Source organism: Electrona antarctica (assembly GCF_951216825.1).
Source record: "Electrona antarctica genome assembly, chromosome: 19".
Classification (NCBI taxonomy): domain Eukaryota; kingdom Metazoa; phylum Chordata; class Actinopteri; order Myctophiformes; family Myctophidae; genus Electrona; species Electrona antarctica.
The window spans coordinates 7634162-7660550 of record NC_136800.1 but is presented as its reverse complement, the minus strand read 5'-3'; the positions used below and the strand labels follow the sequence as shown (position 1 = coordinate 7660550).

General features: G+C 44.1%; 1 protein-coding gene across 1 annotated transcript in view; it reads left to right on the top strand.

The window, feature by feature from the left end:
- The window catches only part of LOC306912358 (solute carrier family 22 member 23-like), a 59990-nt gene that overhangs the window by 24374 nt on the left and 9227 nt on the right, over positions 1 to 26389 (top strand). The window contains 6 exon segments of the mRNA XM_079488515.1: positions 17476 to 17644; positions 19471 to 19598; positions 20984 to 21086; positions 22780 to 22809; positions 22811 to 23019; positions 25561 to 25593. Of these exon segments, the coding sequence (XP_079344641.1) occupies positions 17476 to 17644; positions 19471 to 19598; positions 20984 to 21086; positions 22780 to 22809; positions 22811 to 23019; positions 25561 to 25593 (672 nt within the window).

Genomic DNA, 26389 nt, shown 5'->3' with positions numbered 1-26389 from the left:
TCCAACATTTTGCAGTTACAAAATGTAATCATAGAGAAAGAAACTAAGGAGAGAGTCAGATGACATGAATATTATTGATGTAGCCTTGCGTAGCCACACTTTTGAAATGCTTCCGTCATACAGTCTGGAGCACGGACGCTCTGCACATGATCAGAGGATGAAGCAGATGTGACGCCTCCTCCCCGCTTCTGTTTCGCCTTTACAGTTAAAATAAAAATAATCACAGCATATTAGCTATCAGAAATGGACGTTCTAAAATAAAAATGTCAAGATATTTTAAAATATTGAACAGAAATGACGAAACTATGACGCCTTCCGTTGTCGCTGTGGCTTCGTTAGGTGTGGGTTACTGGGTTCAGAGACTCTATTTAGCATTCAGAGGTTGTGGAATAGTTGGCTGGCTACGTGATACTAGATGACATGACAACGATATAAAATATACATATCGTGTGTGCTCAAAGGAAACAAAATGAGGCAGATTACCGCTCTTTGTGTACGAGACATAATTTAGCCACAGATATCAAACATGTAAGTGATGCTGCCACTGCCAGTCCAACAGCAATGGAGTGTATTAGTCATTCATATTCATATTTTATACCTGTGGATACATGGTTACACTGTGTTCGTGCACTGTGACAGCACTCATATCACACCTGTAAATTGCTTATTTCCCAGGCAGTCCAAGTATTGAGAACCAGGGATGTTTTTATTTATAGAATACCTTGTTTCTGGTACTCTATTCGTAATCCATTACATGCGTAATTACTTACTACAGCCTATCTCTGTCCTGCGTTTCATTTCTGCTGCACTGACAACTGTATTTCCCCCATGGGGTCAATAAAGGTCTATCTATACACTGTAGTCATATACCGTGCATAAAGTGACGATGCCTGTGTGACGGTTTGTGTTGCCAAGACTTGGCGACAGGGCTTAGCACCCGTTCAACAGCTTGTTGGTTGACAGGATGACACTTCCTTGTTTCACTTGCCTACCACCATACAAGTGTAATTGAGCATACATACAGCAATCATCATACGTGTGCTGCAGCTGTGGCTGGTTGCATCATTACACATACAATTCTCTTTCTAAGAAGGTATATGAAATTAATACACATTGTTTTCTACATAATTTACACAATTACACAGACTATTACTGGTTAATTCTAAGGGATAAACCTGACCAAAATCTATTTAATACCAGAAATCAAAAGCAGATTATTATCAGTATTTACATATAATAGTCTAAAACTATAATAATGAAGTATTTAGGACAGCCCAGTTTGTTTCTAGAGCCTGGAGTAGAAGACATCAGCTTGTGACTGCAACTTGTTCCTGTTCGCAGATGACTCGGCACTGCTAGTCTCGGACAGGAACAAACTACAGGTTGAAAAGGCCCTCAGCTCTGAACTCGGTAGAATCTGCACCTGGCTCGCTGATAACAAACTATCTTTACACCTGGGGAAAACTGAATCCATTCTCTTTGGATCTAATAGTAATCTCAGCAAGGCAAATGGCTTCTTGGTTAGAGTGGGTGACAATGTTATCACACGTAAAGATGAAATGACCTACCTAGGTTCCATCCTGGAGGCTAATCTTTCCGGTGATAAAATGGCCACCAACGTAATCAAAAAAGTCAACCAAAGAACAAGATTCCTTTACAGGATCTCCTCACTGGTCAACAAAAACACCTTGAAGACCTTAACAGGAGCCCTCGTACAAGGTTTCTTTGACTATGCATGCACCTCCTGGTACCACAGCACCTCAAAGCCTTTGACAGGCTGGAATGGCTTAGGGTCGACGACAGAGTACAGCATCTTGCAATGGGTCTGGTCCACAAGATAAGATACACCACCAAGATACCCATGTACCTGTCTAGATACTTCCTTAATGTTAACGAAGTCCACACCCACAACACCAGAGGAAGTGCAACGAACCATGTACAACCCAGATTCGGCACAAACAAGGGACTAAATTATTTTCGCTCCTATGCCACCAAAATGTGGAACGCCCTACCAACAGTCATTAAGACATGCGAATCCCTTGACTCCTTCAAAACCGCTCTCAAAGGGCACCTACGGACGGCTGCAATTCGAAACTGGCCTCCGTAAAATCTGAATCCCACCGCCCACCCCCTTTTCCCCTCACTGTATATGTTTCTTTTCCCTTTTTATCTCCCTTATGATGAATTCCTGTTCTGTTCTTTGACTATATAGAAGTGTCTATTTGTACGTCTCTAAATGTTTTGATGAATTGAACAAGGTGGACCCTCTTGTAAACGAGTGTAATGCTTAATTTGTATCGTCCACTCACAGTTAACAGTCTTTGTATTGAGTTTGTGCTTGAAATGTACTGTAATTCTGCAAACTGTTAATAAATATTTCAATCAATCAAACAAACAAACAATCCCAGCTCTTCAAGTAGGTACATGTTGTCAGTGCGTCCCCATTTTGCTTTAAATGCAAGACAGAGATTGGTAATTATGTTCACTGTCTTTGGTCCTGTGTGAAGCTTCAGAACTATTGGTATGACATTGTATCAGAACTCTCTGTTATTTTTGGTGTCCCGATCGATTTAAACCCGTTGTGTCTTTTACTTGGTCTCCCAGATGATCATGTTATTGATGTCAAACATAAGAGGTTGTTCAACTTATTAACGTTTGCTGCTAGGAAAAATATTCTTTTGTTTTGGATCAAGGATGTTGCTCCATCAAAGAAATCATGGCATAACATTATAATGGACTGTATTCCTTGTGAATACATTACATGCATGTTGCATTCTAAATTGGACACTTTCTACAAAATTTGGGACCCTTATTTAGATCATATTGGACCAACATTGTCTGCCACAATACTTGGAGGTTTTCCGTGCCAGCCTTAGATATCTTATATGCCAGCATTCTTCCCTAGTGTGTGCTCTGCTTTGGGGTGGGGGCTGGTCTGCCCTTTGGGTATGGGGGGGTGGTCGCCCGGGCAGGGGTCTCGATGCATTGCATCGGGGCCGCTTCTTGGGGCGGTGGCCCTGCCGCCTGGAGGGGGGGCGGTTGCCGCCTTTGAGTGGAGTATGCATGGGTCTGCTCTTATTCTAATGTTTTGTGCCTATGATAACTGTATTGTCTGCCTTTTTAACATATATTTATATACTGTATGGATGTATTTCCTGAATGGGAGTATCAAAACTCAAGAGTCATTATGGTTCATTGTCCTTGCCATGTCTTTGTATGTTCAATCTTTTTATTTATAATGATGTTGTGCCTGAGCTGTTTTTCTGTTTTTATTTTCTTTTGTTGTTTGTTATTATGTTCTTGTTGTGTAATGTCTGTTTGTTGTCTAAGTTTGTTAAAAAACCAATAAATATACTTTGTAAAAAAAAAAAAAAAGTAGGTACATGTGTCTCCTGTTACAGGCCTAATGGTGTATTTTATTTTATGGTATTTTATTTTATGTTGTATTTTATGTAATCTGCCCTGTAAGGATCTGGAGTGTATTAGTCAGTTTGGTATTCACTTGATCATTGTTTGCAAACTGTCATGTCGGTTTATTGTCATTGTTTATGTAAAAAGTGTCCTGTAAGTCCATATGGGCTGGGCTTCTTCGGAAGCATGACACTTGCATGACAGCATGACAAAGAATCAATCAATTAAAAAAAAGCTATATTACAGGGGTATTGTTGCACTGAAGGATCAGATGGGGCCATAATTATAGTGTAATAATCAGTGTTAGTCACAGTAAAGATATAGTAATATGTGTATCATTTGATATGTTATTGAAATGTTGTGTGTAAAATGCATGTGAGCACAAGCACCTCACATGACCACGGCATTTCAGCCATGCTCTCGGAGTCCATCTCAGGATACGTTTTGGATGTCAAGAAGTTAGTATGATGTCACATCCAGGCTGTTTGTTGGTTCTACTAGCTTGTCTATACCTGCCTAGAGAGGAAGACGTATAATCTTGTGTATGTGTGTGCACATGCGCATGTACACGAGCGTGTGTGGCAGAGAGAGAGAGAGAGAGAGAGAGAGCGAGAGAGAGAAAGAAAATGTGTGCCTTGGGGCCTGGTACTAAACAGAGCAGTGCGGTCAGGGGCATGCATGGTGGTTGGGGGGGGGGGGGGGGGGGGTGTTATAGAAACATGCTGTTTGTTGTAGTGTTTACTTTCATGTATCCCAAAGAGAACACATCAAAGAACGCATTACTAATCTCAACCTTTGACCCAGATTCTTACTGACCCAGATGAGTCACTGGGTGCACTGCACACGTCACCCATATGGCTATGATCAGCCAGGAAGAAAACATACTATAGTGTTGGTGCACAGTCAAATGGAAACCAAAATATAGAAAACATACTCTAGTGTTGGTGCACAGTCAAATGGAAACCAAAATATAGAAAACATACTCTAGTGTTGGTGCACAGTCAAATGGAAACCAAAATATAGAAAACATACTCTAGTGTTGGTGCACAGTCAAATGGAAACCAAAATATAGCCATTAAGGATAAACTAACAACACTGAGGATTTTAAAGTCTTATATACATTCAAGCTTCAAAATGCTGTTTGGCTAGCACTTGTTAATATATTATTATTAGGGATGTCACGATACCACAATTTCTGTGTTAGCTGATACCGATACCGAATACAGATACCAGAGAATAATATGATATAATAATAAAAAAATATCTTATTTTGAAGTCCACCTACTGGGAATAGTGTTTATAGCTAGACTCCTCACTCAAATGTGCACTCCACATGCCCCAACATTTTATTTACCTGCCATAGTGTCAACCCCTTACCCCTGTATTGGATCTGTGGCATATTGTGATATGATATGACCAAATAAGGGGCGATCCGATACCGATAAAGTATCGGGACATCTCTAATTATTATGTTGTTTTTAGGTTTAATTGTTTCAAGTTTTGTTGGTTATTCATTTCGCTTATATAACTGGACACGGGAGAAGTACAGCAGTTTCACATCCACGTCTGCTATGCCGTCCAAAAACATCTTCCAAAGGTTGTTATTACTATAATCTTTTCTGTAAAGTCAGGATTGCTGGTGATGACAATGCTAATAACTTCCTTTGTCAGCTGAAGGGTCTCTATATGACACAACCAACGGCCGGTGAAGTGAAACCAATTTGATGGCTCACTGTTTGCACAAGAGCTTGTTCAGCAGCTTCAGTACCGGTTTTGACTACTATAAAAATACTGTTATAAAATAACTTGGTGTAAGATATTAACTAGGGGAGTAATCTGCGAGCTCACAACAATTCTCAACAATTATGATTATTTAGGAAAATATTCAATGCATCATGAATTCTCTTACTTCATCAAGTCTTTCACGTTTACTTCCTAGAAGTGCCATGTTTCATAATTCTAATGTCATACTCATTCTGTTGATTCAGGTCTACTGTAGCTGAGTTTTAGCCAACAACGAAAGAGGAAGGTCAATAAAGGTTGCATGTTCTGTTATTTGCTGACATGCTGGGAGTGTGGTCCGCGCTGATGTACATTTGAAATCAGGATTATGTTCGTGAATAGCTTGAGAATCTTATTTTGACCTTTTTTAAGAATCAATTCCAACATCGATCCCATGATATCCATGCAGTTAATTTGCCACCTTCAGATCTATGCAACACAACACATCGATGCATTTGTACACCCCTATGGGGTTCAATCCTCGGCTGAATCAATAAAAATGGTGGCCAAAACCTCCCTGCTTGGGCATCAAGGGTAGACCTGTCACAATTATCTGTCTAATAGCAATTATTTGAGATGATCACTATTATTTTTGCATAATCATCATCAATCGTGTTCATGTTTAAAAATGACCTACCAGCTTGTAGATCAACCTTTTCCTCTATTTTGTACATTTCAGACAGAATTAAATCATTAATCACAATTATTTGTGCGATAAATTAATCATCAATTTAAATTAGTAATGGTGACCGTCCTAATCAAGGGTTGGATTGGGGGGGTTGGTTAGTTCCTGCAACATACAGTACCAGCGTCATGTCCAGGCCAGGGGGTGTTATTGTACACCATGCTACGGAAACGGCAGATGACCTATGGGCCACATGGCTCGGGAACCACTGCTTCCTACGGCTACTTACTTACACAACACTGTACGTTCTATTGTGCTGACTCAAACCAGCTTCAGTTGAAAATATGTGTTTTTGCCGACACGCCGCATGACACTCAGCATAAATCAGGCTCTACACTGCATTGACTCTGTGTGCTCTCTGTCTGTGTCATAGTTTAACATGTACAAATATAGATGGTTGGAGCTGAGGGCACATACTGGGGCAGACTACAGACTACTGTACGTCTCTTATAGCATCACAGCTTAAGGCAGGTTCGCAATGAGACACGGCTTTTACGGTACGCTGCTGCTCATGGTTTATCCATCTCTCCATCTGATCTGTCCTTAATGGGACGGTATGTGACCGTGTAATGTAGTCTTCTACGGTGCATCATACATGCTATATATATATATATATATATATATATATATATATATATATACACCGCAGCAGATATTGCTGTTTTGCTGCGTATACATTAGGGCTAGGTGAGATCGATTGTAAAGAATCGAATTACATCATGATTACATTTAACCATAACTTTGGCAAGTCATTTTAGAAAAAAAAGAGAAAAAAAAAAATCAAAAGCAGTAGGGCTTGAGTGCTTAAGAATTAAATGACATTGTATAAATTATGATTAAGTCAACAGTTCTAGGTAGGGTTGTCCCGAAAATCGGAGCCGATCACGTCCTCTCCAAATGATCGGAATCGGGAGCAAAATAATGTGATCGGGACATCCCTAGTATCAATATTATATCCATATCATGATATTAGACTGGATAGTGTGTGATTTTGGATATTATATTATATTATGATAATAGCATAAGTGTTCTATAAAAATATAAATATCGGATCGGTAAAAATCGGCAGATACTCAAAATCAAGTGCTCGGAATCTGATTGGGAGCGAAAAAACGTGGACATCCCTATAGTTCTAGGTCATATCTCGTTCTCTAGCCATGTAGCCATGTCCCTGCTTTCTTCCTTCCATGATCCATCCTTTAGTTTTTTGCGATGCAGGCGGGCGGAGCCGTCTCTTTCAGACAGGCTTGGTTCCGCTGGCTCCGTGCACGTCATTCAGACAGGCTTGGTTCCGCTGGCTCCGTGCACGTCATTCAGACAGGCTTGGTTCCGCTGGCTCCGTGCACGTCATTCAGACAGGCTGGGTGCTGCCGGCTCCGTCGTGCTGCAGCACTGTGCCATGCTGTGCCAGGAGAGAGGCCAGGCCAGCTCGCTGATCCTCTCCTCCACTGTTCTCTCCTGGTAATGAGGTGCTTTCTCACAGTGCCCCCCCTCGCCTCCTTACCACAGGCATTAATCTCTCCACACAGAGAGACGAGGGCCGGGGGCATCAGACAGAGGAAATTGTGGGGGATCGTGTCTGTCTGTGTGTTTGTGTGCGCGTAGTACACGTTTCCCTTCATTTGTGTCAATGTCATGCTCCAGGTTTTTGCTTCTGCGTACAATTATGTGACAGACAGATTACTTAGTTTGTTTGCCTATTTGCTCGTCCGTCTACTGGAGCAGTATTTTTGTGTGTGTGTGTGTGTGTGTGTGTGTGTGTGTGTGTGTGTGTGTGTGTGTGTGTGTGTGTGTGTGTGTGTGTGTGTGTGTGTGTGTGTGTGTGTGTGTGTGTGTGTGTGTGTGTGTGTGTGTGTGTGTGTGTGTGTGTGTGTGTGTGTGTGTGTGTGTGTGTGTGTGTGTGTGTGTGTGTGTGTGTGTGGAGAGATCTGGCCCCACAAAACATTGTCTGGTACTGGACAGTGAAGATGAGCATTTCATTCCGTTACACGGTCTATGGCTCCCTGGGGACTAGCGATGGAGGCGTCTCTTCTTCTTCACACAACTGCAGCCATGCTACACAGACAGGGCCCAGTGTTGCCTCGGGTACTAGAAAGATCTTTGTTGGGGGTTTAAAAAGAAGAAAGGAGAAAAAAAAAGGCCAGAGAGGCATCCGATCTGTCACATGTCCTCATGTTATCCCTAACCGATAAAACAGGCCATTGACGAGATACATCAAATTGAGCATCACTCTTTCTAATGGAGACAGACAGGGCTATAGGCACCACGTCGTGAGAGCACAAAGGCTTTCCGACCAGAGGAAAGGAAACCAGTTTCCACTGTGAAGCACAAGTCCAACCATCCTCCGTCTGTGTTGTGCTTCCTCCTCCCCCCCCTCCTCCTCCCCCCACGCCATCTCCTGATAAATGGGTTAAGGTGCAGACTCGGTCCCCCCTCCCCCCCCCCCCCCCCCCCCCGGGGGGGAGGGTTAAAGTTCCCTTTTTGTGCAGTGTGTGCATTCTTCTGCACGCTCGGCAGAGTTCCAACCTGCCGTCCGTCCTGTCTCTCTGCATGGCATTTTTACTATACAATGCTATAAAGCTCTCCATCTGGGTTTCCTCTGGATTTCCTCCAGGGCTACAGCTTTCTCATCAGACTGAAATAGAGTGGATATTGTGATCAGCGCAAAGTAGCTATACACTAGATCCCTTGTTGTTCACAAGACGTACCACATGCTACACGGTCGGATTTAAAGTACATGCATACTAGCCGTTGTCCCGCGATCGGCACATCCCTAGTATCAATATTATATCCATTTCATCATATTAGACTGGATATTGGCCGGCGTTTTGGATATTGTACTATCGTGATCGGATCGGGAAAAATCGTTAACGGCAGATACTCTGCGTACCGGAAGCAAAAAAAAACGTGCTCGCTAGTATTCGTGTTGGGATCCGGAACAGGATCCAACATTGAGTTCTATCACATTTGGAACTTGGTTTGATCACACTGTCAGATCTGGTATTCACGTCTGCTACGCAATTACAATACTAGCGCTGCTGAAACTTGAATTTCAAGGACCACCAAAACTCTTGAGGGTACAAAATACAAATAGGTTTAATTTGTGCACTCTCAAGAGTTACAGACTTCTAGTGGTCCATGTTGAAACCCCTTTTAAAGCGAACCACTAAGGAATCGGAGGGAATTGTTAAGGAATAGGAATCGTTAAAATCCTCAAAGATCCCAACCCTGCACAGTATGACCCAATGGATCTGAGCATGGGTTTCCCGAGTGGGACATCAAACCGCTACCGCTCAGCCAAAGTGGAATCCCTCCCTCAGGGGAAAGGGAGATATTAGGCTTCTGGGCCTTCAGGCTGCAGTCTATCCTGCTACACCGTCTCATTCCACAGATGCCCGAGTGAAGTCCATTGATTAACAAAATTAGCATGTTAAATCACTGCAAATTGTCTCTGTAAACAGATGGAGATAATGAATCCCATGTTTTCTATTGAATCGGTTCCGATGACACTGTGGTGCGCTTTGTGTGTGAGACTGAATCTTTTATTGTCTGAGAGTGGGAACCTTTTTATCAGTGACCATGTTCCCATAGGGGACCTGCTTGTAGAGCTGATAGTCTGGCTGTGTGCATTCAACACAAGACACATCTCATGCTTTTACATCATCAAACGATAGTGAAACCCTTTGAGCTGTTTCAGTCAGATGTTGACAGCTGCACATTTTGTTGATCAGGCCACATAGATCAAAGAACCCTTATAACTATGGTTAATTGCCAGTAATTGGCCGTGTTTGTTTTGTGCGATAAGACATTGATGAATGATTATGGGCTTATCTCAAAAGTCCATAGGACCTCGTGCACACGCAAACATGCACATTACTGACACGCACACACACACACACACACACACACACACACACACACACAGTCCACTCTGTGTCGTAGTTTGTGTTGTTTTTACTGGGATACCAGCATGGAGTCCCAGGCTAGATTAAGTCAATGAACTAACAGTATTTGGTCCCTAAATAATTCAACATTTGTCTAATGGAACTGGTTTGGAATGGATATTCCAAAGCTGACACGGTGCAAACACCGTTTAATTGTAACGTTTGCAACGACGATGTCCAAACGTCACTCGACATTACCGTTTAACGAAAGGCGAGTCAAACACCAAGGGGTCTGTCCCTGCATAAAGAGTGCAACAGGACAGCTCTGGCTCACAGCCTAGACGGCAGGTGAAAATGAGTGATTCATGAGACTGCTCAAAATAGTTGATCTGATCAGCAGTAACCTCACGTTGCCAGACTGTTGTCTCTCACGATTTTCAAATGCTTCCGTCATACAGTCTGGAGAATGAAAGCTCTGATCATGAGCAAGCGATAAAGCGGAAGTGAAGCCTCCTCCCCACTTCTGTTTCATCTTTACAGCCGCACAAATTTATCCTAATATAAATCGCAATCATCTAAGCATATGTAGCTTATTGCTTAGCAGAAATGAAAATAAAATGTTTTTTAAAATATATTTTCTTGAACCGAAATGGCATCTTCCTTGCTCGGATTTGCTCGGAGGTGCAGTTCCAGACTATAGCATTCTGATTGCAAAGCAAACAGCAGGTCTATGAATAGGTCTGAAACTTACAACACCGCAAATTGCGAGAGAACGACAGTAGTGTACGATGCGTGTCGTCATGCCGGTGTCATTGCTGTGTGTGGTTTATTTGCCACTTCTAAAACGGTTAGTCCCAATACTTGATTCTGATTGGCTGGTTACCGTCACGTGACCGTTGTAAATTTCACCGATAACCCACACCTTCAATCACTTTATATAATTCGCAGCTGATTCCGCATCTCTGTAGCTGTACTGGGGAAGGGGAGCGCTTTATTGCCTTACGAATGCCGTGCGGGCGTCTAAGCACCGCCCGGCTCATATGACTGTAAATGTGTGGCTCCAGGCAGTCCCGTAAAGACATCAAGCGCTATTCTCCCGTCACATAGTCTACTTGCCGAGCAAAACAAGGAAGTGATGTGGCTCGCTCTGGTGGTGCAAAGCATAGCTACTTTTGTGAATGTAATAGTTTTATTAAGTTAATATTGCTATATGTTTGTAACCGTTTTAGAAAAGCAATAAGCCACTCGAGGCCCCAGCTTATCGGGTATTTTACAATGGCTGGAGACACGCAAATTCGTGAAGCGTTCCGTATTAAAAAAAAAAAAAAAAAGAAGACCCTCCGCTGCACGTCGGGTCTGCCTACACCTCCCAGCCATTGTAAAATACCCGATAACCTGAGACCTCTCGTGGCTTATTGCTTAATTCTATGCCTGGTTGCTGGTGTCAATTTCCACATGGCTAGTATGACGGAGCGGTTATGTTGTGATTCATCTTCATGGCGTGCAGACTATGGGATGTTATCCCCATAGGTTGTTGCTGGAGACAAGGCACCCAATCAGCAAGCAGAAGTAGTCGGCAGTATGGTTGCCAGTGTAGTCAACTTTTTTGTGTCAGAAATAAGCTAACCAGCCTCCCAAAACCAGCCAAGCAACTGTGAGGTAATGAAATCTGTGGACTAGGCAACCCAGTGAGAAACTGTCCTTCTCTCGCAATTTGCGGTGTTGCAACCCAGTGAGCAACTGTCGTTCTTTCGCAATTTGCAAGTGTTGCAAGTTTCAGACCTATTCATAGACCTGCTGTTTCCTACTCACTAATTCTTGTTATCTTGAGCCCATTCTAACAAAAACAAAAAATGGACAAAATGTCATTGACTGGGATACCGTTTCCGACACTCTTTTATTTGAAAATCTGTGTATTACATAGATTGATATAGAGTATATATCTGTAGATGGATATCTAAACAGTATAAAGGCATACTGTAGATAGAGAGACAGACAGACAGACAGAGACAAATAGATATTAGTTTGTATGCTGCTGTACCATCATGCGGCAGTCTGTAGGCTACAGCTGTGAATAGCTGTGTTGAAACAAGAAAATCAAAATTGATTAAATCAATGAATTACCTGCTGATTGTTATTATCTGCGGGGGTCCGCTATAACTGCCTCTGTGTCAGTTTCAGCGCAGTAGTTTAGGTAGGAACCAAAGTTCTCTAAGGTGGAACTATTGTGTTCTGAGTGAAAACTAGACCGCGGGGACCCTCCTTATCCGCGGACCCCCACGCAGTATCCCGCGGGCCCCCGCGGAGGACGCCGCGATAGTCTGCGTGGGGGTCCGCAACGCATGACTGTCCCCGCAGACGTCGGCAAGGGAACAACCAAATGGACCAACAGTCCATTTGTACAGTGTCTTTCGTTTTTTTGGACGAAAGACAAACATGCAAGACAAGCGCCCACACTGGTTACATTGCTTATCTGTCATGCAAACGCTATCTGTACAGCCTACAATGTTCAACGTCAGATTATTAACTCCCCCTTGTGCCATTATCATCTGCCAGTAAACACAACACCGATAGCACATGGCTAACTTGTTAGCCGTGCCAGCCAGGGAGGAGGAGGCATGACAACTGTTTGAAAGTATTGTACAGTCACTACAATGACAACTATTGAAACTTTATTGGAAACAAACAACACTGCGTGGTCCACCCAGCTCAACCCCTCTGCCCCCATTCACTTGACACCTCGGACCGTTTCCCACCAGTTGGTTCCCAATGGGAACCGGTTCAGTTCTTTTTGGTTCTTACTCCATGAGCCAGAGCTCCAAAATTGGAACGTTAATTCAGAAATGAGTGGGCAAAACCATATCTATATTAGATTGGTAACACCATGACACTTCTCCAATTGAGTACTTACACGAAGACAATGATTTATTTTATTACAAATTTCACATTTTTCAATATGCAAATGAAGCATTATGTAGGAACATATGCAAAATAATCACAAATATGAAAAAGCTACTACTGTGGAAGGGTTACCATGTATTAATTTACTTGTATTGATCCTATAAACAATTTAATATAGGTCTAGTTTTCACTCTGAACACAATAGTTCTACCTTAGAGAACTTTGGTTCCTACCTAAACTACTGCACTGAAACTGACACAGAGGCAGTTATAGCGGACCCCCGCAGATAATAACAATCAGCAGGTAATTCATTGATTTAATCAATTCTTGTTTCAACACAGCTATTCACAGCTGTAGCCTACACTGACTGTCGCATGATGGAACAGCAGCATAAAAACTAATATCTATTTGTCTGTGTCTGTCTGTCTGTCTCTCTATCTACAGTATGCATTTATACTGTTTAGATATCCAATCCATCTACAGATATATACTCTATATCAATCTATGTAATACACAGATTGTCAAATAAAAGAGTGTCGGAAATGGTATCCCAGTCAATGACATTTTGTCATTTTTTTTTGTTGTTAGAATGGGCTCAAGATAACAAGAATTAGTGAGTAGTAATTTGACACACAAACCCAGTGGCCAGGCCAGGGATCAGAGTGTGATATCATGGCCATGGGCCGTGAGGAGCATGTGACCAGGAAAGGTCATGGCATTAGCTGCTAGGGACAGGCAGTGGCCCCCTCTGAGGGCCCCGGGTGAAGTGATCAACCCAGTTGTTTCACTCTACAACAATGGGCCTCCTTCACTGAACATTCTGTACTTGACACAAGGCTAGTGTACTGGTGAGATTTGTACCAGAGAGGGGGGGGGGGGTCTGTGAATCGCACAGTTGTTTTGGCAAAGTCAGCAAACCAGTTAAAGTTTGAAACGTACTGTAATTCTGCAAACTGTTAATAAATACTTCAATCAAAAAGCTTCTTTGGGGATTGTCATGGTTATTAATTGGCTATTGGCTCATACTTTGACGATGTTTTGTTTTTTTCACCCAGTGTGTGTTGTGCACACGATAATAGGTATTTTATTGGAACTTTTAAACTTCCTTTTATGTTAAGCTTTAACCACTGAAGCCTTTTTGCTATGTTGAAAAGATTGGGTGAGTACACTGGGCTGTGGGTGGGTGAGTACACTGGGCTGTGGGTGGGTGAGTACACTGGGCTGTGGGTGAGTACACTGGGCTGTGGGTGGGTGAGTACACTGGGCTGTGGGTGGGTGAGTACACTGGGCTGTGGGTGAGTACACTGGGCTGTGGGTGGGTGAGTACACTGGGCTGTGGGTGGGTGAGTACACTGGGCTGTGGGTGGGTGAGTACACTGGGCTGTGGGTGGGTGAGTACACTGGGCTGTGGGTGGGTGAGTACACTGGGCTGTGGGTGGGTGAGTACACTGGGCTGTGGGTGGGTGAGTACACTGGGCTGTGGGTGAGTACACTGGGCTGTGGGTGGGTGAGTACACTGGGCTGTGGGTGGGTGAGTACACTGGGCTGTGGGTGAGTACACTGGGCTGTGGGTGGGTGAGTACACTGGGCTGTGGGTGGGTGAGTACACTGGGCTGTGGGTGGGTGAGTACACTGGGCTGTGGGTGGGTGAGTACACTGGGCTGTGGGTGAGTACACTGGGCTGTGGGTGGGTGAGTACACTGGGCTGTGGGTGGGTGAGTACACTGGGCTGTGGGTGGGTGAGTACACTGGGCTCTGGGTGGGTGAGTACACTGGGCTGTGGGTGAGTACACTGGGCTGTGGGTGAGTACACTGGGCGCAGGGCCGGATTAACACCTCTGAGGGCCCCTGGGCACTGAAGCTCGAAGGGCCCCCCTTCCCATGCACGCGTAAAAATGTGTGTTTTACAACGGTTTTCTGCCGTTGTATTGGCCTATTCCCGGTCACCTACCCCGCCCCAGAGTGACAGCCAGGCAGTAACAAACACATTATTTTTATTTGACCCACATAGTAAGCAAATAGGTAAGAGAATTGGCCAGTGTATTTCAGTTTTTTACCTTTTTGTCGAGCCACCCTATGCAAGCAGAATGAAAACAGCAATGCTGGATGGCGGACGTACGTCTTTTATTACACCAGAATCACTTCTCCACCTGACCTCTTACAGCCCAGTGGGCCCACCCACCTTGAACAACAGCCAATCACCTGACCTCACACAGCCCAGTGGGCCCACCCGCCTTGAACAACAGCCAATCTAGCGCATTGTTGCTGCTTTACACACAATTGCACTTTTCAGCTGCCTTCTCACCAACAATAAAACATTAATCTTTTTAGACGCCATTTATTTCATTCGGATTAGCAGGGAAAGTTTCTGTGGAGCTAAAAAAAAAGTGACACACAAACCCAGTGGCCAGGCCAGGGATCAAAGTGCCCATATGGTAGATCTGGCCCTGACTGGGTGAGTGCTTGCCTTATGGGTGACATCAGATGATTTACGGGTGGATAATATGTGTGTTAATGCTACCCAGATCGTGCAAGGCATTGTGGGAGTGTTGATTTAGTGGGATATGGAGGATTACGGGTAAGCAGGGGTAAGGCGCTCAACTCTACAAACCCCTTCTACTAATGTAGATTCCACCCACAGTTGATGTTTACTTACAGTATATGTATTGTATTCTGGAGAGGGCGATGTGTGCTTACAATGTTACCGGATGAAGGCCATGTGGGTTACAATGTTACCTGATGAAGGCCACGTAGGCCCAAACAATGTGTGTTTTTTTTACCGTTATCTGGTAATAATAATTTATTTTGGGAGCTTTCAAAACTGTGTGCAGACTTCCTCCTTTTCTTCAGTTTATCTTTTTTGTTCCAGCACCCGTTGAATTTTCTTGGATATGCATGCACCTCCTGACCACTATTGCTTACAAAATACATTTGTCACAAGGTGTGTGTGTGTGTGTGTGTGTGTGTGTGTGCGTGCGTTTATGTGTGTGTGCGTGCGTGCTTGCGTGCATGTGTCAGCATTTTTTTACACAGTCTGCAAGTACACGGGACATACTGTGCGGGCACAGCAAACTGACCTGTTCAGTACACATGGCATCTCATGCGTGGCTGCAGAATTCAGACCCCATGTAGTCCACAACCAGTGATCCATGAGTTTGCTCTCTCGATGGAGGCTTGAGGTTAGCTGGTTCAGTCCCAGCAGGCCTCGCTCGCATTGCCTCGCTCTCCACTCATTGGCTTTGTCATTCCAGCTGCGATGGTGTCTGTGAACAGAGGGCATTATTCATGTCCTCAGGAGGGGGGCAAGTCCTAATTGAAATTCCAGGCTTTTCCTCTGGACCGAAACAGAGCTGCCGACACCCACTGTATTATTCCGGTCTTGTCACCTTGAAAGGCCCATCTGGAGACTGGCCGCGTGCCTCGGCTGCAGAAAAGACCCAGACCCAAAAAATAGAAAGTGATGTGTGAGATGGAGAGAGGGATGAATGAAGTAGGGCAGGCAACAGCAAGAATGCCAGTGTTCATTAAGCTTCTGCAGTTTTCATCCAAAGATGGATGCTAGGGAGTCCATGCTCCATGCATCGCAGATTCAGACCATTGGGGATTTCCCTTCGCTACATGCTAATGCTTACATTTATGCTAAGTCGTATGACGGTATTGCACGCCGTAAATAGTCTCATCTACAAACTCACAAGTCACAACGCTTGTGCATGTTGTGATGAGTGTGTATTTCGCATATTTTTGGTACAAGACGTAGTCTTATATAACTAAGTACAAATCGAGCATAGATCTGTTTTGTCTTGTCACAAAACTTTGAAGTATCTGAACTAGGCTTAACCCATTCTGTACGGGAATCCCTTTTGGTGTTTTAGGCATTATGTTATGCTTTAGCTATTGAAAAACAGCAGATCTACAAGCTCATAGCGCGGCACCGAGTGCCGCGCTACGAGCTTGTAGGTCTGCTATTTTTCAAAAATCTTGAAAATGTGGCGCAAATCTTTGAATATATATATTCTTTCAGCGTGAACGTTTTCAACTCAAATCTTTGCTTCTGAGGGGTTCCTGGAATAACATATTTTCAGATGGGGGTCGGTGGCCAATTACATATCATTTTTGGGGTCCTTGACATGAAATTTGAGCACCACACTGATACAGAAACATACTGTAGGTATTTCAGAAAACTGTCAGGATTTAGAAGACATTTTTTTTAAATGTTGACGTCAGGCCTAAATGGGTTAAAGGGCCTGAGTGGCTCTGGTTGCTGCCAGCCAGCGTGGCGTGCATGCTAATCACTGGCTGAATGAATCGGTGCCATTCTGATAGAGGAGCAACGAGTACAAGGAACCTCTTTCTACTTCAACGCTCCAGAGAGAAGCCCACTGCCTCGCTGCGCTGAATAACAACCATAGACGCGCAGATTTATCTCTGATTCTTCTGAATTCTAGTCCTAATAATAAAGTAAATAATGTTTTGAGTGTGTGTGCCATGTTTATTATTGACCCACATTGTGTGTGCGTGTGTCTGCTGCTCCTTAATTGAAAGATGAGGTCATTGTTGGAATAAGGCTGGTAGAATGAAATCGCCCACGGTTAATTTCATAACGAGACTATTCTCCAGGACAGTCTCTATTAGACGCAGAGTGCTAGATCTGACATTGTATTCACTATGCTAGTTTAGTCATTGAAAGATGACTCTCCACTCAAAGCCTGTGAAGCCTGTGTTTTTTCCATCTTGAACTCGATGCCCTTTATAGAATAACCAAGTGACTTGTCAAGTGACCTTTGACCCTCTTCCTTTTGTTCTTTCTGCCAGGAATCGAGCTCTGTCTTCCAGGATGGCGTTTCTCCATGACCATGGTGGCCAATTTTGTGATCTTGGGCGGGCAGCTGGCGATGCCGGGCGTGGCTTACCTCTGCCGTGACTGGCAGGTTCTGCAGGCTGTCATCATCTGCCCACTGCTGCTGATGCTCTCCTACATCTGGTGAGGGGAAGGGATGATCCTGTCCGCCACACGCTAGCACAGACCCGTCATATCATCTAATGGCTTCCCATGAATATTTGAACATTTAAAACCGCCCTTTTGCACAGCGTGTCTCTATAAGAGGCTATAAGAGGGTCTGTCCATCTGTGTCTCTGTCTGTTTGTCTGGAGCTCATTTCGCATACTGCTGAATCGATCGGTGCCAAACGTTTCGTGCACACTGCCACACGCCCATGCCGATCAATTAATTCACTCCGCCGCCAGATATATAGCATATGCCAATGGTCCATGCTCATGAGCTGTTGACCAATACAGTAAGTCAACAAAAGTTTACAAAGTTTACTTCCTCACTCTCTTTATATGCCAATGGTCAATGCCCATGTTGCAAGTTCAGATGGAATGGATGTAGGAAAGAAGGAAGAACAGATTTCCTCATTTTATTGTAGGATTCAGTGAATTTTTTAAAACATTTACGAATGTCCCTCTGGTTAAGCAATACTCATTAGTACCCGTTGTCCGAACCCTGTTCTGTCTGTCTGTCTGTCTGTCTGTCTGTCTGTCTGCCTGTGACCCCTTTTATGACCATATGGATATCTTTTTTTTTTATCTGTCTGTAAATCCCAAATCCCCATATGTGGGGATTTGCCTATTTTAAGAGAACCGTAGAGCTGGCCGACTTCACACCGAGTGTGAAGTCGATCGGTTGGACGGCTCTTGAGATCAGCAAACGCAGAGATTCTGTGCATACACAGTTGGGCATGTATCCATTAATAAATTACATTGAATCCATTGGAAACGCAGGTTCTTTTCTCCATTCGCTGAAAAGTAACGCTTTTACAAGGTTTCTGCCCGACTACAGCAACGCTATACAGTAGCCATAGTGAGCATTAGCAGAAAGTCAGGCTCCACAAGGGCATTTCCAGCAGCGTATTCCCAGCCGTAATGGGTTTAATACCTTATCGTTAAGTCGTCTCCAATGACCTCTACTATTACAGCAGTCTATTTTGGTAAGATTCAAGCACTAAACACTCATTTATTAACCTCCATTTACCCTCTGCCATGACACACATTACGCTAATATAGTCCACTACAGCCAGGAGGCAGCAGGGATTTAGTTCTGCCACGGTGTAGTATCGCAAAGCATGTCTGACTGTGATGCATCTGGACAACAAAAGAGCTTTTCCATTCAGAAGAAATCTAAACTATTTCAGGGCCCTAACCCCCCCCCCCCCCCCCCCCCCCCTGTCGCGTACAAGATTGCTGACACAATGCACTTAGGGGAAAACGAAAAGCAGTATTAGCTTTACACAAAGTGAGGGATTCGTTTCAGATGATGTAGTGAGATTTGAGTCGGGCTCCCGTTTCACGTCTGTGTTGAAAGCAAGGAGTCGTTTAACCCATTTAGGCCTTGAGTTAAAAACATTCACTTTGAAAGAATATATATTCAAAGATTTGTGCCACATTTTCACGATTTTTCAAAAATAGCAGACCTACAAGCTAGCGCGCCACTCGGTGGCGCGCTATGAGCTTGTAGATCTGCTATTTTTCAATAGCTAAATTATAACGTAATGTTTAAAACGCCAAAAGGGGTTCCCGCCCAAAATGGGTTAATTTAGACGTCCATTTTTTATTAACCACTTACTTGAACCCCAGCATTCATATTCTGTAGGGAACGTTAGCCAAAAATTGCCGATCTACAAGGCTATTTATGCCGAAGAGATTTGGTTTAAATGGGGGGGGAAAAGAAGTCCAAGTACAGAGCCAACTTGGGTCCAGTTTACTAAGGGTTGAAGTTGTTAACAAAGTGGTGTTCTGTCATCTTTTCAGGATCTTCCCCGAGTCCCTGCGGTGGCTGTTGGCCACACAGCAGTACTGCCGCTCCAAATGGATCATGGGCTATATCGCAAAGAAAAACCAGGCCAACGTGGACCTAGACGCAGATCAGATCCTTTCAGGTAACGGAAGCACACATATTGTCACATAGTAAATATTGTGTTATAACTAATATTTTGTGGGTAGTCATTGCCATTTACATTACCTTCCTCTTAATACAGTCATGTATATTAATACATTTTGTGCCTGTCTGGTGTATATTAGTTTTACAATTAATTTAATTAAATTCCAGGTATTTACTTGTCATTCCAACTGCAAAGACAATTGTGTTTGCCAATGCACTGATAAAATGTGTGAGCGACGCTTTTTTTTCCCTTTTTTTTGGTGGCTTCCCTTCCCAGCACAACTCCTGAGGGAGTCGTTATTACCTTGAGTGAATACTTGGAGCGCACAGGGACATTGTATACACTACAGACTGCAGAGCACGAGTCCACCACATGGATTCAGAGTTGTATAGTCATCAAAGCCAGTGATTTATCTGCCTTTTTCCTTTCAAGGCCCCCCTCTACACTGTAACTCTTTTTCTTTATGAGGAAAGCGGACATAACTAATTGTTTTTAGAGGACATGGCCGATTTCCCTATTGCACTGTAACGTACTTCTCTTAGTCATGTTTACTGTTATTATTAGACAATACAGTGCAGTGCACTTGCTTTGTTTGGCCACGAGTTGTTTACGTTGGAATCGCTCAGTCACAACACCTGTGCGCACCTCTGACATTTTATTCACCCTCTTCCTGCTGGTGTTAATACAGTAGCTGGTTGTCGCCAAGCCTTAAGTGAAATTGCTTGATGAAAGTAGCTTCACACACACACACACACACACACACACACACACACACACACACACACACACACACACACACACACACACACACAACTGTGTTGTTCTGTACTGAATGAACGGCATAGTGATTAATCTGCACATAACTCTGTCAAAGTAGATAAAGGCAAACAGCCCACAGTGTACACGGTGACTGTGGATGTAAGCTCTAGAAAGTCTTGAATTATTAAAATGGCCTTTTGGGAGGATTATTCTGATACTGTCTGTATTTTCCTTGGCCCGATTCATCAGAAATAATACCACGATATGACAAGGGAGAAAATGTGATGGGGATGTGGATACCAAGGCACACATCTCTGGATCCAGCATCAGAATGCAGGGTTTTGTTTCCCCGGCAACCTGCTCCGTACCAAAAATATCCAAGACACCTCATTCCCTGTGTGTCACCCGCAGTTTCAGGGCGTTGTCCTGAAGGCACATTCTTCCTTCTATTCATTGTCTCATCAAGTCCTCACATAACCAGCTGTCCATCTTCCCCCGGATGTTGTTGTACCTGTCGTTCCATACATCATCTGTTGAGGACTTCCTTCCCCTTCCTTCCTGACTGAAGAGATGAGTCACAGTGTCGACGGTGACGTCTCGTGTTGTCTCTTTCATCTTTGCAGAGCTGCAGAGGAGTCTTCAGAAGAAACCCAAGAGGACCTGCATAGTGAAAATGGTCGGGACGAGGAACCTGTGGAAGAACATTGTCGTGCTCTGCGTCAACTCGTGAGTAGCACATGGATGCAGTGTGGGGAAACTGCATATTTTGCATATCTCTCTGTGTGTGTGTGTGTGTGGGTGGGTGGGTGGGTGGGTGGGGTGTGGTATGACTATGAGTGGGTGTGTGGGTGGGTGGGGTTATGTATGACTATGGGTGGGTGGGTGGGTGGGTGGGTGGGGTTATGTATGACTGAGTGGGTGTGTGCCAAGGAGGTACCAGTCAGATGTGTATGTATGTATGTTTTTTTTTTTTTTTTTTTGTCAAATCAGTTTGTATTAACAGGTTATAAATTGTTATACAATAGGCACAGTATACATTATTTTTCTTTTCTTTTCTTTTTTGAATGATAAATAAAAAGGGAAAATAAGACGGACAAAAATAAAACCCTCAGTCCCTCCCACCCATACTGCATCAAATCTAGTAGTAAGATGAAATGCTGTCATGGAAACAACAGCACTTGAAATGATGATGATGGAACAGTCAACCACATCAATGCTATCCTGTCCATTAGGTGTGTATGTTTTTTGTTTTCTGTGCGAGTCAAGATGACCTGGCTGGGATACTTGATACGCTATTGATCAGTAGAACCTCACCTCTATCCAGCTGTCTTGTCCTGTCTGTCTGTCTGTCTGTCTGTCTGTCTGTCTGTCTGTCTGTCTCCTCTGTCTGTCTCTCTGTCTGTCTCTCTGTCTGTCTCTCTGTCCGTCCGTCCTTATGGCTGTTGCTCTCCCCACTTATCTGAAGCATTATTTCTCCTCTCTTCTCCTCTCCCCCCACACCTTAGACCTTGTCCTTATAGTTCCACAGGCACAATGTTGACTCTGCCTGCATGGTGTCCCTGACTCCCTAACTCACCATGAATTATACATGAGCTTTGTCCTCGTGAATCGGTAGATGGTGTGTGTGTGAGTGTGTGTGTGTGTGTGTGTGTGAGCGTGTGTCTAAGGAATGGATGAAAACAAGGAGATAAACATAGAATCTCTCCTCTTCCTCTCTCATCGGTTCCCCCCCCACCTTCGGTATCTTCATCCCTCATCTTGCATGACTCTTCTCCTCTTGCATTCTTTCTCTTGTTCTTGCTCATCTTTTTTTTCCTTTGGCATAATTTCCTTTCTTCCCTCTCCCCTCCCCCTCATCCTTCTATCTCTCACTGTCCTCCCTTCAAACATTTCCATCTTCCCTTCCCACGCTCCCATTCTCCTCTACGCCCCCCCCCCCTGTGTGACACACACAGTCCAAATCATTCAACTTGATGACACTTCGGATTGTCACTGTGTACACCCCTCTCCCTCGCTGTCACATTTTATATCGTTATTTCGTGCTCTTCTCTGCATTCTCCCCAACCATACTTAGTGTGTGTGTGTGTGTGGGTGTGGGTGTGGGTGTGGGCGCGGCGCTGCGCGGCGCGGTGCCGCAACATGTTGTGAGCTTGTAGATAGGCTATTTTCGGTTATTAGTAATTTTAGATAAAACTAGCAATAGAATACATGTAGAAGCATCTTCCATAAACATGAATGAATGGTCTCCGAAATGTAATAAAGGTTAAAGCCTCAATCTGTGATTTCTTCCACTGGTTGGCTGTATGTGGAACAGCAGCAACATAGATTTAGATTATGTTTAGAATGCCTAGACATCTTCATGAGATTTTATTTCTGCTTTATTCCGTGTGTGTGTGCGCGCGTGTGTGTGTGCGTGCAGGCTGACGGGCTATGGGATCCACCACTGCTTCGCGCAGCATGATGGACGACCTGGAGGCCCCGGGCACCAACACCATGTTCCACAACTTCTACGCAGACTACTACACCATGGCGGGCATCGCCGTGGCGTCCCTGCTGGCGCTGTGCCCGGCGGTGGGCCTGATGGGCCGGCGGGGCGGTCTGCTCATGTTCATGATCATCACGGCGCTGGCCTCCCTGCTGCAGCTGGGCCTCCTCAACTGTGAGTACTAGGGTGGGGAACCTCTAGGAGTTTCACCATTCCCTCTTAACACAACGGTTGCCGGGATTCCTTCAAAATAGGAGCTCTGGGGTGCCGGAAAGATATGGCTGCTTTTACTCTGAAACCCACGACCCGGCAACAATCCGCTAAATAAGTGTGCTTTACATTGCTAGCTTACAATGCAATCGTTTTAGTTTATACGATATATAATCCAAAAAGCATTCATATTTTGCGCGAGAGACGGATGAGGAGCAGAAATGAAGCGCCAGTATATCGATCCGTTCAACACCACGGAGAGCGCCCTGGATTAGGAGAGACGAGTCATTCTTTCTGCCGCGCTAACGGCTAAATCAACGTTAAGCTAACAGGGGCTCAGAGCGTAGCATACGGTAGCCGAAAGGCGAACTGACAAATAAAAAAAAAAGGAAAAAATTCAGAATATTCTTATCTCGCCCCGTATCATTGAGGATGCGCTAGGACGTCTGAGGACGTCGTATGTACCCCTCGGTTCGAGTCCCTATGACGTTTCCAGACGTCCTATGTACAGAATGTGTTGACGGCTGACGTCGAAATAAATAAAATTCTTCTCAATATTTCATGTCAAGGACCCCAAAAGTGTCCAAATGAACCCGTAAGGGTCACTCTCAGAGTGAAATGAAAACGTTTGAGAACCACTGGTATAGTAATTGTATAGCAGACGTTCCAAATACGATGGAACCCGTTCCGGTTCTTCAATCCCGGAACCGGGTCTGTAAAAGAACCAGTTCTGGGTCCCAACTCTAATTGTGAGTGGAATCGCTTGTCACGATATATATATATATATATATATATTTATTTTAATTATTATTATATTTTTTTCTCCCAAAATTATATATATTTCTTTAGCCATTCTGCAACATTCCAAATCTTTGTTGTAAAACGCCAAATATGGGGACGCTCGGAGCGTGCACAACGACATGGAAACATTTCTATTCATGTGTTCTGTTTTTAGACGGATGAATTCAAACATGACACAATTTATGTTACTTTCATCCAGCTGTTTTTTTTTTTTTACACAGATGAAAGGAAAACCATTCGAACGATTAAGCAAAAATAATTGCGATTAGCTCAAGGAACTGGGATCAGGCGATTATGTAACAGTTGTGACAAGGCCTACGCAACACGTGCAAACACAAACAAGCTTCTTGTGTTCTATAATACCGAGGGGCAGATTTGACCTCCAGGCAGGGGCATGAATGAGCACGTTATATTATGTGACCCTCATATCAGTCTTTAGATTAGAGAAGTGTCTTCACCCGCGTTTGAGTCCAATGTCTTCTCCCACAGAGCGCTCTCCAAACACCCACATTCATTCCTTCCACTGACTTGAACCTACAATATGCCAACATTACACTGTAAAGTCCAGAGTGTATATTCAACTCTGAGCATGTCATTTGATAAACGGAGCGTGTAAATGGAATCAAATGGACCCACAAATGGAGCCAAATGGAACCTCCTCTGTACACGTACACGTCCACAGTTAAATAGACACAGAGTGCTTAAGAAAACCCATTGTTGATCGCTATGAAACAAGGGTCAGAGAATGGCTGTGCCTTTTTAAAGTTGTTGTACAACGGCAGCTTTTGAAGGCTTTTACGTAATTATGTGATTACACGCTGCCTTGCTGTCAATGTGTAGGAAGGCAATTCAAGATCGCCAGAATGGTACACTACAAGCCATTCCATTCACTCAATGAAGTCACTCTTAATGTTTAACAAGAGTTTACACATGAAGGTTACGCTTGTGTGTTTTTATGTTCTCTTTGAAGTGGTTTGCTTCACCATGTTGAAAAGGTTTTTGCTGCGTGTGTGTGTGGTCTTTTCATGTTTTTTGGAGGGAGAGCGAGTGCATTTTCCGGCACCCGCGGCAGTGTTTCTCGACGGCATCAGTCTTGACACCCTAACCTCACAGGGTAGCCACGGCTGATTTTTAACCGGCAGTGGAGTGTAATAATCCCCCCGACCTTCCCCGGCAGGTGCCGCCCCTCCCCCCGGCAGTGCCGCGGCTGTTTCCGGTAGATGCTGCGTCTGCTGGACCGGCGGCCGCCGAATGGACCGGCACTGCCGCTGAACGGAGCGGCAGTTCTGTGCCATAATTCCCCCACCTTCCCCGGCAGGTGCCGCCCCTCCCCCCAGCAGTGGGGAGGGGCAGTGGGGAGTGTCTGATTGCCCCTGCCGGAGAATGCACTCGCTCCTTCGGGTGCATTACTTAGTTTAGACAGTTTTTGGTTTAGACTAGTCATTGGTTAGACCAGTCATTAGTCCTACAACTACAACCTATCTCAAACCCTCACCCTAAACCTAACCTCCCACGGGGCAGCACACCTAAACCTAACCTTAACCCATGTCTAACCAATGACTAGTCTAAACTAAGTATGCACCCCGCTCCTTCTGTTTTTTTTTAACCTATTGGTCCAGCTTCTGTTGTGACACTTTGGTGGTATTATATATTGTTTCCTTCCTAGGTGACTATGATTACTAATGCATTTTATTTCATCCACAGTGCTGGGGAAATACAGCGCTCACCTGAATATAGGTAGGACCCTCTCTTTGTGTGTATTCTATTCAGTTCTTAGCTCGATGGATGGATGGATGGCTCAGTCGAGTCAGTCCAAGCCATAGTGTCAGTTAGATCAATGGTTCTCAACCTTTTCAGGCCGCGACCTCCCCAAATAATCATGTGTTTTTTAACTGGGGACCCCTTGACAACTGACAAGCACTTAAAGTAGTTGAGGCTCAGGCTATACACTTAAAGTAGTTGAGGCTCAGGCTATACACTTGAAGTAGTTGAGGCTCAGGCTATACACTTAAAGTAGTTGAGGCTCAGGCTATACAGTTGAGGCTCAGGCTATACACTTAAAGTAGTTGAGGCTCAGGATATACACTTAAAGTAGTTGAGGCTCAGGCTATACAGTTGAGGCTCAGGCTATACACTTAAAGTAGTTGAGGCTCAGGATATACACTTAAAGTAGTTGAGGCTCAGGATATACACTTAAAGTAGTTGAGGCTCAGGATATACACTTAAAGTAGTTGAGGCTCAGGCTATACACTTAAAGTAGTTGAGGCTCAGGATATACACTTAAAGTAGTTGAGGCTCAGGCTATACACTTAAAGTAGTTGAGGCTCAGGATATACACTTAAAGTAGTTGAGGCTCAGGCTATACACTTAAAGTAGTTGAGGCTCAGGCTATACACTTAAAGTAGTTGAGGCTCAGGATATACACTTAAAGTAGTTGAGGCTCAGGATATACACTTAAAGTAGTTGAGGCTCAGGATATACACTTAAAGTAGTTGAGGCTCAGGATATACACTTAAAGTAGTTGAGGCTCAGG